The 12862-nt window shown below is 38.6% G+C and overlaps 1 protein-coding gene across 8 annotated transcripts in view; it reads left to right on the top strand.

The window, feature by feature from the left end:
* The window catches only part of CEP170 (centrosomal protein 170), a 181973-nt gene extending 173192 nt beyond the window's left edge, over nucleotides 1-8781 (top strand). For all 8 annotated transcript variants that reach the window (XM_073338241.2, XM_073338248.2, XM_073338240.2 and 5 more), the window contains 3 exons: nucleotides 404-497; nucleotides 4534-4585; nucleotides 6820-8781. In XM_073338241.2, the coding sequence (XP_073194342.1) occupies nucleotides 404-497; nucleotides 4534-4585; nucleotides 6820-7106 (433 nt within the window). In that variant the 3' untranslated portion in view covers nucleotides 7107-8781. The remainder of the gene's footprint in view (nucleotides 1-403; nucleotides 498-4533; nucleotides 4586-6819) is intronic.
* Nucleotides 8782-12862: the final 4081 nt, after the last annotated feature.

Raw genomic sequence — 12862 nt, 5'->3', positions numbered from 1 at the left:
TATTTGCAAGTCTTGTAAAATACAAGATCAATAAAAGATTTTTTTTGCCTGTTATAAAAACATCAGATTGAAAAAACACAGTTCTGTGTGGTAGGAAAAGTAGGAGTGATATTTAGATATATGTTTTCAAAACAGTGCAAGTATTTAGATGTGACTGCAATTTTTATTGTCAATAGTAGTTATACAAGGAGTTAGCTACAAATTCCATTGAAAATATAACCCTTAATGCTAGGACTGTGGCAATTGTCTTCATTTCAAATTCCAGTTTGTCAGGGTTTTCAAAGCCCTTTTTATTTTTTTATTTTTTTATTTTTTACATCCTAGGTCAGTAGATCTTTGAAACACAGTGTATTTGATAATGTATCTCTTTTTAAAATAAAATTTTTGCATTTCTTGTTTATAGAATATTGTTTAAGGACAAAGACCGGAATTGGGAAGAAATTGAAAACAAGTTACGAACTGAAAGCGAAGTTCCTATTGTAAAAACTTCAAGCATGGTATGAAGAAGTATCTTCTTGGGATGGAATGAGACCCATTTTTACCTGGTTTCTGATCCATAAATGATTGGGCATGTTTTAAAGGGGAAGAAGCAAGGCAATAATCTCGAGAAAAAGTTTGAGGATTTAGGAGACTTTCTGCCTCAGCAGCTCTTAAATTAGTTAAAATTTTCATACTTCAGGGATATTGAACAAAATTACAAGAAAAACATTGTGTTCTCTAGAATTCAGCATCTTAAGAATGTTCATTTAAAATACTACAAAGCATAGCTCAACCATTGTGTTTATATGCATTTTGTTAGGCATATTACATTAGGACCATAAACCAAAGGCTAGCGTATTCAGAACATGTCACTCTGAGTGAGAAATGGCCTGAAATAACCTGAGAGATTTTTTTCTGAAGAATGGCTTAATAAATCAAGGTGTCAAAACAAACACCGACTCCTTAAAATACATTTAATTTGAGCAAAGAATAATTTAGTAACCCTCAGCATTTAAAATCTGGATTATGTTTATGGAGGAATTCTCACTGGAATTATTTCACATGCTTGAGGAAGACAGATTTAATTACTGACCCTTACTATTTAGAAAAATAGTTGTGCTTTGATGTAAGTGAATGAAAATACTTAGGAAATATCATCAGAAGAGCCCTCTTCAAAATTAAGCACATTTGTTTTCTGCTTTTCAATTGACATTATGAAATGTGTAAGTAAGAATTTGTTATTCCTTCTTGTTTAAGGCCAGATTGTGGCCCATCTTGAGCGCAAGGGCAAGGGAGTGGAGCATGTGAGTTACCCCCTTACTCCATTGCACTTTACCACTGCTTCCTGCAAGAAGAGGGAAACACGCTCTGCAGAGCTACTACATCACCTCCTGATGCCCAAAGGACTGGGAAGTGTAGTCACACCAGTGCATTTGGAGTGTCCACACCCATCAAGTCTACTCCCTTCCTGGAGCAGTGGGGAGATCAGGAAGGAGACTGAATTTACTAGTCACATTCTCACAGCACAACAATGCACTGTTCCTGGCAATGGGCTAAATCACAAGCTGATTAACCCTTAGTTTTCAATCTTATTAACTCAATAGATATTAGAACACTGATGTCATGTTCAAATGTGGAATCTGCTGAAAGATATTGCCTCAATCCATCAAACCCAAGATAATTGGCTCAAGTCTTTCTTGGCCACCTTGATTAATCCAATTCATGGATTCTTGAAAACAGAAGTCTTTCAAAAGGATTCTGGAAGTCAGTTGCTATTTTGCAAAATTCTTAGCTTTAAAAGAAGAATGTTTCTTCATTGCTCTTTCCAAAGCATTATGAATATTAGAACTTTGCTGCTTCACGGTACATCTACAGTACGAAATTATTTTGAAATTATTCTGTTCAAATTTTTGGAAGGGACTGTGTACATTCGGTCTTGTGTGTCCCCACTAAAGCGCGTGAATTTGGTGAAGTGTGTCCACAGTACCAAGGCTAACGTTCCTCTTCTCTTTGTGTTCATTTAACACTTCACGGGACTCTGCAATTGTTTGCCTCCACGCATTCAGCTGGTCCCTGTCAGTGCAGGAGGACTGCATGAGCTCAGCAAACATGTCATCCCGAGTTCGGTTTTTCCGCCTTCTAATCTGGACCAGCCTCTGGGACAGAGTAGATAGGGGCTGCGTTGAAACATTTGCACCTGTGGGAGGGAAAAAAAGGGAGGGTAGTATTTTAAAAGATACATTTTAGAGAACAAAGGGGACACTTTCTCAGTGAAACAGGTAATTCATAGTACACAGCACATGTTCTTTCTGTACAAGGTCGCATTTTGCCTCTTTTACTGAAGTGCCTGCTACTCTGGTGTGAGTAAGCCATCACATGAGGCTGGGCAACAGAATTCAGCTTGCAGGCAGCCATGGTAAGCCCTAGTGGCACGCAGGGTTCTGCTTCTTCCGCATTCATTTCAATGCTTTGAAACTGCCAGGCCCCCTTTCCCATAGCAAACAATGCCTGGTGGGTTTGCCATATAAAAGGAGGGCCTGCAGGCTCTCTGGGATGATCGCTTCACACAATACCCCCACCCCACACACACACACACCCCGTGTGGCTCCAATGAGGCTCTGAGCAGGGATGAGTCCTTTAAACTAAACGCAAACAGGCCAGCACGACTGGGTTTCCTCCCACCCCCAACCGTTTGGCTCCCATCAGGCTCTCACTCACCAGAAGTGCCTTCTCCAAAGTCATGGTCCAGGAGCCCGCATTGGGAGTGGGCGGAGGCTATTGGGTCCAGCGTTAAGAATAGTTCCTGGCTGGGGGGAAAACGGATACCACACTTGCCACCTGTGCACTTTCATCTTCCAATAACTCATCCTCCTTGCTCCGTGCAACTTCCCCCTTGCAGGTGTCCACGGACAGTGGTGGGGTAGTGGTGGCGTCACCCCCCATAATTGCATGCAGCTCACAGTAGAAGCGACATGCATGGGGCTGTGACCCAGAGCACCTATTCGCCTCCCTGGCTTTTTGGTACGTTTGCCTGAGCTCCTTGATTTTTGTACGACACTGCTCTGTGTCCCTGGAGTAGCCTCTTTCCGTTATGGCCCTGCAGACTTGAGCGTACGTATTTGTGTTTCTTTTTTTGGAACGTAGTTCTGCCATAACAGATTAGTCTCCCCAACGTGTGAAGAGATCCAGTACCTCCCGTTCAGACCATGCGGGAGCTCATCTGCGAATCCAGGACTGCGTGGTCTCTTGTGATGGTGGACTCTGCATGGTCGCCTGTGATGGTGGACTATCCTGATGGTGACCAAACAGGAAATGAAATTCAAAAGTTCCCAGGGTTTTTACTGCCTACCTGGCTACTGCATCAGAGTTGAGAGTGTTGTCCAGAGCGGTCACAAGGGAGCATTCTGGGATAGCTCCCGGAGGCCAATAATGTCGAATTGCGTCCACAGTACCTGTAACCCGGAACGGCGATCTCGATTTTAGCGCTACTCCACTTGCCGAGGTGGAGTACAGAAATCAGATTAAAGAGCCCTTTAAATCAAAAAAACTGGTTTGGTCATGTGGATGGAATCAGCTTTATTTTGAATTAACTCAGCTAATTCCGAAATAGCCGCATACTGTAAACCAGGCCTCAGTTTACAGTTCTAACATGCCCAATTGGTATTCTAGAGGTAGGATTATAGATGCACCCAAACTGACCTTATTGCAGGTATTCCACAACAACACGGTACAATATTAAAATGAAATGACTTCATAGCTACAGTTTTGTGTTAACGTATCAGTAATGTAAGTACTGGTACATTAGTGACTGCAGCCCTTATGGCTGTGGGGTAACTATCTGGTCATAATCATGGTTACCTAATTTTCTTTTGTGGTGCCTAGACTGTACAGCTCAGACTTTCCAGGCATGGCCACCATGTTAGCTGGGTGCTCAACTCTAGTAAATTATATTAGAGCCACCATCAAGCTAACCTCTGCCATTCAAAATACCTCTTGTCTTGGGGTATAAGCTATCCTGATTCCCCCTAAATCAGGTTGAAACGTGAAGCATCTTCCCCACAACCCCTAAAAATGAATGTATATTGTAACTTTCCTGCAAGGCCTTGCCGGTTAGCTGCCTCAATGTTCTGGCAAAATGGTTCTTTCCAACCCTGGTACCATGAGGGGATTCAGTCTGGCTCATGGATAATAGGTTTTGCGGGTCCATGAGCAAGGAATGGAATGAGCCTTGATACCCATGTGCCCCATTTAAGGGACTAATGTGGGCAACTGGCCAGTCAAAGGAATTCTTTGTTTCTGATTGGACAACCAGTTGTACATCCCACAGCAGTGCAGCCTCACCTAACTGGCCATCTGGCCAGGGACCCTGGTTATTTCTTCCCCTTCCCACCCCACCCCACCCATCATCTCCAACAAGAGCCACTGCTACCACAGGGAGATACAACCCAAATAACTTATGAGAAGATTTCTTTTAAGTTTACTGTTGAACTATTAAATCTGCTTTTTCTTAGTGAAAAGTAGCACTAGAAGTTTGAATGTATGTTTCTTCCCCAGGAGATTTCATCAATCTTGCAGGAGCTGAAAAGAGTTGAAAAACAGTTGCAAGGTATTTCATGTTTTATACAGTTTTGCTGCATTATGTCTAAATGTATTGCAGAAACCCCTAATAAATACGGACCTGAAGTACAGGGTTAGACATTTTCCATTAAAACCATGTAAATCTTATTCACTTCTTACTAAATATGAATGCTGGGAGAATATATTGTGAACTGAGCTAAATTACATGACTCGGGAAGAGTGAAATTTTCTCCACTGGCCAGTTTCTTACTGTTCATAGAAGAAACAATTTTTTTTGTCGTTGTTTGAACCAGTGTATTATATATTAATTCTGTTTGAAGTAGTTAGAATCTCCATGTAAGCTAAAACAAGACTTCCATAATGTGTATATAGAAGGAATAAACCAAAATGTTATTTTAATAAATTATAATAATGATAAACAGTAATCAAACATTAATATAATATGAATAACATCTCGGTAAAGAGGATTTACTAAATTATTTTAAAACTATGGGGGAGGAAATTATTATGCACTTTGTATAGAAGAGAGAAGGCCAGAGTTAAAATGAAAAGGAGAGAGGCTCCCAAAAGAAACCAAAAGACTTACATCAGGAAAGCTTGACAGATTCAATATTTTTATGTATGTATTTATTTGGCAAGGGGCAGTCAGCCTGGTTAACTTGGATAAATCAAGACCTCTCCAAGGCACTAATATCTTCATAGAACAATTCAGGACAAGAAAGAAAAATATAGTAGGAGTGCAGCATGTAGGGAGTGTCTAAAACAGGTTATTTGATTATGTCCAAAAATTAAGGACTTCCAGATTAATGCTGTAAAAGTGATATTTAAAATTACATGGTCCTCTCTACTTCAGAGTACTGAATAATTTCTTGATAATTCATGGCGCTACCAAAATACTACATAAATGCTAAACTGTTGCTTTTCCCTGTGTCAAGACTATTATGAGGATGTGTGGTGGGTGGAGATATATGCTCCAGTTATAAAAGTTTGCTATGCAGACATTGCTAAGAGTGAATCACATGTATATTGCACTGATAAAATAAATAAATGCAACTTTAAACTATTAATTAGCTGAGTTTGACTACATTAAAGAGAACCTACACTACAACATATATAAAATGTGTACACACGTAAATGTGTGTGAGGTGAAGAGCAGTTTCAACGGGAGAGATGGAGTGATGGTCTATGTATATGTATATTTCTTTGTGATGTTGGGTTGTGTTGTCTTGGTTTTTTGTATGTTGTATTGTAATTTGCTATTTTGTTTGTATTCTGATTTGATTTTAAACCCTCTATTAATCTATTACATTGATTACTGTGTTTGGGTTAAGTTACTTTACCTTAAAAAACTTAGAAATATGAGGTCCTGAGAAGGGTAACAAAATGTATGAGTGGGCACACATTTAATCAAAGATTAAAACACTGATTATTTAGGCGCTCAGACAATCTAATTCGACCTTATGGAAACATAGATCAATTCTGTTTGGAAAGCAGAAAAATACACAGTGAACATACCAAATAATTAATTGTACAGTGAAGCTCTATTAGGTACTTCAGTTTTCCCCACTTCCTAATGTAGTCAGTTAAAATGGGTAAAAGAAATTACTGTTTTATGCAACATTTAATCAATTTTTGGAATTTACTACTATAGGGTATTACTGAAGGAAATATAATATCTTAGTAATATTACAAATTACAGACCCCCTTGTATGTGAATAAGAACTGCATCTGCCATTACAGTTTAAGGGCTATTGGCCCTCATGGTACCAGATACAAGCTGATTATCAGCTAGTCTTAGAATGTTCACCCTCTCTTTTTTCTAACTAAACCATGCATTGTATAGGTTTTGTATAGTTTCTCTGAAGTATTGAGGCTTAATATATGAAAAGGCTTCTGCCAGAGGTAACATACCAAGCTACAGTCACCATCATGTTCTTGTGTTCAGGTAATTACTTTATAAGGTCCAGCAGACAAAAGGCCAGCATCTGTCAATATTCTGGCATTATAGAAATAATGAATAGAACCAAACCTATGCATCATCATTTCCATTCAGACTCTGAAAATGAAACAGAACAGTGCTGAGTTATTGATATTAATGGGTTTTCTGCAGACTCTTAACCCAGGGGAAGGGAATCAAAGATGTGTATGAATTCAAATGCTGAAAAGCATGACAAGACTTTAAAAGTTGTTTTTCTCAAAGCACAAAACCCTAATCTTCATTTTTGTTTTTTCTTTCCCTCCCCCCACTCCTTGATGGTTTAGTGATTAATGCTATGATTGACCCTGATGGCACTTTGGATGCTCTGAGCAACTTGGGATTCACAAGCCCTGTCTTACCAGCTCAACCTAAACATAAGTCCAGCCCTGTTTCTCACAGTACCCGCGCTCCGATACAACCAAACTGTCAACCAGAAGCTAGGGCCCTTCGGCCTGCTGTCATCTCTGTTCCAACTGCATTTGACAATGTTGAATCCAAGCCTGACTTCAGTATACATTTCAACAGGTTCAACCCAGATGGGGAGGAGGAAGATCCCAGTGTGCGTGAATGACATTATTAATTGTTGTCATAATTACCTTCAATATGGAATGTCTAGAAATAAATGAAGAGTCATAATGTTGGTTTTATACAAAAAAAAAAAGGTCAAATTGCAGTTGGTTTGTTAAACCAGTTTTCTTTAACTGTGATGCTTTGATTGTCATGCACGTCCTTTTCAAACCATACAGATGAGCATTGATACCAATGTAGAAAAGCAGATTGTGGCAGGTTTGCCGTTTGTGGTTGTGTGCTTTGCAAACATAATTATATCAGCAGTCTTTCCCTATATAGATTTTTCTTTTTAAGAGCCATGCTTTTAAGGTGACCTGCAAGCAGACTAACATCCAATGTTACTGAAACCCCAAGTCTCCTGTGCCAAGCTGTTCTATAAACGGACCTCTTCAATTATAGTTTGTATAGAATTATTGAACAGTTATGTTTGATGCTGAATAAGAGGATTTATATAGGATATACTGCCTTTGAGTACAATAACACATTAGTGTATAAGATAAGACAGACATTGCAAAGCATTCATTCTTGCGTACTGAAATTTTTAAACAGTTCTGTGATTTATATAACCTTGTTGCTGCGTAAATTGTCTTGGAGTTTACGAAGTTCAACTATTATGTTTGCACTAAGAATTTGCTGGGAGTGGTAGGTGAACATATCAATATCAATAGGAGTCAGTCTTCTGATGTACATAGAAAATTGATAATACTGTACTTGTTTCAACAGAGCAGTGTTTTTATTCCACTTTCCGAAAGGACAATTTGGCACTTTTTGATCTTGTTCAAAATGTCTTTTTGATCTGAATGAAAGTAGAAGGATTTAATATCTCATTTCTCTCCAAATGTTTGTCGAAACTATAAAACAAGTTTACACGTACAACTGTGTGGGACATTTAAAAGCATATTGAGGCAATGGGTTCTCATACTAAGTTGCCAATTCAGATGCAACGTAAGTTTACAAAAGCGATGTGTGTTTCTTGGAATGATCATGAGGGGTAAAATTTTCTTCCGAAGACTTGGAGATAGATGTCATAACTTGGTTGATCAACAGTTTCACTCCCAAGCAAATAAATTGCTTCTGTATATTTTCCTTTAGAATTCTCATAAGTCTGTCTCTGTCTTATACATTTAAAAGGACTCTGAAAGAAGACTGCTCATGTAGATTTCTTGCTTATACCACTGAAAAGCAAGTCTATTTAAAATATCTTACATAAACCTATTTTCTATATAAGTTGTCCCAGTAACGTAACATTTGGAAATAATAAAAATAAAAGTAAATGATCTTGTATTTCCAGAACACTAATTTGGAGGAATCTTATTTCTGTTAAATGTAACTAGTAGACTGGAATTTCCCTGCGTTTGCATCAGTCTCTGTATATTAATGTTTACACATACAGTTTTGCAGCTTTTATGAAATGGTCTTTAGTAGTTCAGCAATAATCCTATATAACATATGTTTAAAATACTTTCTGTACATTTTTAATTGTACAGGATTTCAGAAGTCGCTAAAAAGTTGGACCAGTTAATAAAAATGCAAAAACATTTTTGTAGTGATGTAAGAAAACCAGTAATTTGTGGTATAATGGATTTCATATTTGTTTAAAATTTAAAAGAAAATAGAATATCCTTCTTGTACAACTCAATATTGTACTCCATTATTTTACAGAGGCTATAGGAAATGTTCGAAATGGTGCAGAAGAGCAAAAATAAATTGAAAATAGGGTCAGGTGTTGAAAAATTAGTGCACCAAAACCACCATCACAATTCTTTCTTTTGTTTAATCCTTGGGAACAGATTTTTTTCTCAGACACATGAAAAATAGGAAATGGTTTAGGAAAAATTTAGGCTCTCCACACAAGATTTTGTTTCTGTTCATTCAGGCATTTACACCCTTTTGTTCTGTAATAAGCGTTTTGCATTTACTATGTTATTTTGTATGGACACATTCTCCTTATTTATTTTTGTTACATTTATTATGTATGTTATTTTGTTATTTGCATTTACAACTCCATTTTTAAATAAAGTGTTTCTGGAACTTTATATAATGTGTGTGTGTGTGTATATATGTAATTCAGTGGTTTAGAACTAGGAAGGTTCAGGTATTTCTGCTTTGTTGGAACTTAGATTAAATTACTCAGTTAGGAAATGGCATTTTCCTAAATGTAAGAAAGATAGTCTTTCTTTCCTGAAAGATGTTACAATGTATGTTGTTATGCCCGCAAGGGTGGGGGTGGGGAGGAGATACCAGCAAAAGGAGTACACTCAGGCCTCAGAATAGTAAACTACGCTTTATTGAAGGAAGGAAGGAAGGAAGGAAGGAAGAATTTATGCTTCAATCTGCGCGGGGAGCCCCTAGGATGCGCGGAGGGGCTCCAGAGGATTCTGGCCGTTCGGAACAGCTGACCAGGCAGGACGGGGGAGTCCTCTGTGGTGCTATATTCTCCACACTTATCTCGGGGTTACATGGGGTCAACAGCTGGTTACATTCTTATATGTAATAAGCATAAATCATACATATAAGAATGTAACCAGCTGTTGCGCTGCTCAAGATTGTTGTAATCCCTGACCTAACTGGAGGCTAGACATTTTGAGGTTAATTGAAATGAAAGTGAATCTTCCCAGGAAGTGGGTGCAGGCTGGGGGTCTGGTTCCCCTTCTCTCACTTGGGGACTGAAGTAGCTAATTTTTAACGAACAGTCATGTAATGTAAGTCTGCTACACTCCAGAGCATTCACACTAGTGTTTACAAATTCACTCTATTTTAGAAGTTGTTTCTTTGGTCTCTACAGCTCTCATATCAAGATCACTGGGGCTACTGTTAATTGGAACTGGGGCATAGTTCCATGGCAGGCAGTAATAACTTTAAAAATGCATGATTAAAATAAAAAATGTACTGCTCAGAGGACAATACCTGCCATAATCCATCAGTACTTCAAGAAACCTACATTACCAGCCACCCATTAGTGCACAGCATAACTCATGTTCACCAACCACACTCTAATGGTGGCAGAGTATTGATTTATGGGGACCTCTTTCCAAGTGGTGGAATAAAAAATAATTGCACAAATCAGAATAACTTGGCTTGTGTTGTTTTCCTGGCCCTTACTGTCGTTTCTTGCAGCTGACAAATTCTTTCCTACAAAACTCTTGTCCACCAGCATCCATTTTTGTATTGGCTTTTTGTCCATGCTGGTGGCTAAGGTGGATGTTTTGTATTTGTTTCTTTAATTAGTTTCCTAATTATTAGTATAATTGCAGATTTTACATAGATTTTTTTTCTAAGAAGTTTCACATTTAAAATGAAAAAAGGTCCTCATTAACTTTCTTATTGTGAGAACAACAGAAACAGAAAACTGAGGAGCAAACAGTCTGTGCTGAATTTTCAACCAACACCAGCTTCTGATATAACTTCCCCAAGTCAAGACCACTGAAATGCTTCAACCAGGCTGTACTGCTCTGTCAGGGTTTGAGGTTTGAAGTCCATGGGACCTGTGGTCCTAAATCACTCTGGTACTTTTGAAAATCCCACCCTTAGGCTGCTAAACCGATATTTAGGAACTTAACTTTAGGCTCCTGTTTTCAAGATTTAGGCCTGTTGATATGAAAACGTACCTGATAACCTTAATACACTGAAAGTCTAAACATGTTCATTGTTAACAATGAAGCAATTTTGGTTTGAAGGGAGATCAATTTTATGCCACTGAGAAAAAAGTGTTTTAGTAAAAATACTGTTTTAGCTTCTGATTCAGCAAACACTTACGCCACATGCTTATCTTTAGGCACAAGTGATCATATTGAAGTCAATGGGACTATTCAGGTGAGTAAAGTTACATACCTGCTTAACTTCTCTGCGGAATCAGGGCCTTCATTTTCAATATTTTGTTTTTCACCTATAGCAGTTTTGTAAAATTCAAATACCAGACCCTACCAGCCATGGTGTTTATGAATAGCATTTATAATTTAGTTCATTATTGATTTCAGTCTAAATTCACAATAGCACAATTTTTTAAAATTAGTTGTCCAAAGTCTCAATGTGATTGAAATCAATTATTTAAATTTCTTGGGCTGGGCGGGGGAATACAGTGCCACACCCTCAGGGCAGTTTACAGGACTGAAACCTGTCTAGTGCACGTGAAAAAGAATGGATCTGTAGAGGTATCCATATGATTGAAAAAACAAGATAGAAGGATGTTTCTAACTAATGTTTTTCCTCCAAAGAGTCAAAATGTAGACTTTAAGGCTAAACTAACGGGGGGAAAAAACGACATCAATTCAACACTGTTTCCCCTGTCTGGAGTCAAAGCAGGATAAACGAGCGGCGACATACGTCATTCTTCCTATAGTCACTCCCAGACCCACACAGAACATCTACAAAGGGCAGTCAAGAGCTGTGTTCTCCTCTCTTAGGGGAGGTTCCTGGGAGGCTCCCTGGCTGTAAGGATTCAGTGGAGCAAAAGTTCCCAGAGCTAGGGTAAAAGCACAGGGCCTCCTCCACACAAATAGATCTCTGGAGATCCATGTGATTTGAAAGCTGCTGGAGGTGGGCGAGGAACCCGAGCCCCGATGAAAGAATTTAGAGGAATGAGGTGAACTTGTGGAGTTTTTTTAGTTCCTGGGACCTTCCTTCAGGCTTTCTACTAGGGGAGGGCACCACTGCAGCAACAAAGTGAGGTTTGAATTGGATGCGATTATTTTATGAGCATTCATATCATTTGTGGTTTTGCAGTCTAAGGTAATGATTCCAAGGAAACAATAATAAAAGTTTGCCCTTCAGTGATGCCTTCCTTCTACGATTCTCAAAGCATTTTACAATCCTTAGTTCAGTTTCTCAGAACCCTTGGAAGCACTATTATGCATGCTGATGGGGGAAAGGAGCTCACAAAGATCTTTGTGAAACAGCTTGTGAAACTAGAAAATGCTGACACCAGATTTTGCTAAAAATTAAAAACTCATTAAGTGACAGTAGCTATCCTGGTGGTAATAAAAGCCATTTGGTCCATGAATGCTGATACTTTTAAACGTCTAAGGTATCCATGAATTCTTGTTAAAGATCCGGGGCTCAGTCAAATGTATGTTTCTAGCAAATCAGATTTGCCCCTTATCCCTCAGTATGTGTGTCAAAAGTGTTTGGTAATGTTTTCTTGGCTGTTTTTAAAATTTATTATTCGGTGCTGCCCCATGTCCTATCCGTTACACTGTGTTGAATACAATAATGTCCACCTATTTTATCTGGGCTAATAAAGGTTTTAGGCACTTGAGTTACTGCAGTTCTCCATGCAAACCATCTCTTCTATAGGTTTGGGTAGACTGATTTGTTTCAACCAGTGGCTAGTGCACACATTCTGTAGCTGGCCTATTTATCGCCTCTACATTTTTTAGAGCTTTCAGTTAAAAGTCGACTAGAAATGTCTACTACAATATTAGCAAAAAGTGTTTAGGCATTTATATCTTGGACTTTTCCATCAGTAAACCAGAGGCGCCATATTATTAGTCAGTTATGCAGCAGCACAATTAGGCTGTAATATATTTTTAGCCCTGTAATTTAGGGGTTTATAATCTGAAAGTTTATGCAGAAAGTCTAAAATTAATTTCCTGAGAGCAGCTATACTGTTTCTGTTGTCTAGAAGTGATTGGGAACATCTAAATGATGATACACTGGTGTGTTGTAGCTTGTAGCTGTCTGTAGCTAGTCTGGTCCCTGCAAGAAAGGCGGGAGCTAGGTTAAGAGACACTTCTGGACTTTGTCAGTCTGCTGGATTGC

Source organism: Lepidochelys kempii, chromosome 3, assembly GCF_965140285.1.
Source record: "Lepidochelys kempii isolate rLepKem1 chromosome 3, rLepKem1.hap1, whole genome shotgun sequence".
NCBI classification, from domain to species: Eukaryota; Metazoa; Chordata; order Testudines; family Cheloniidae; genus Lepidochelys; species Lepidochelys kempii.
This window is presented reverse-complemented; position numbering and strand designations above follow the sequence as displayed.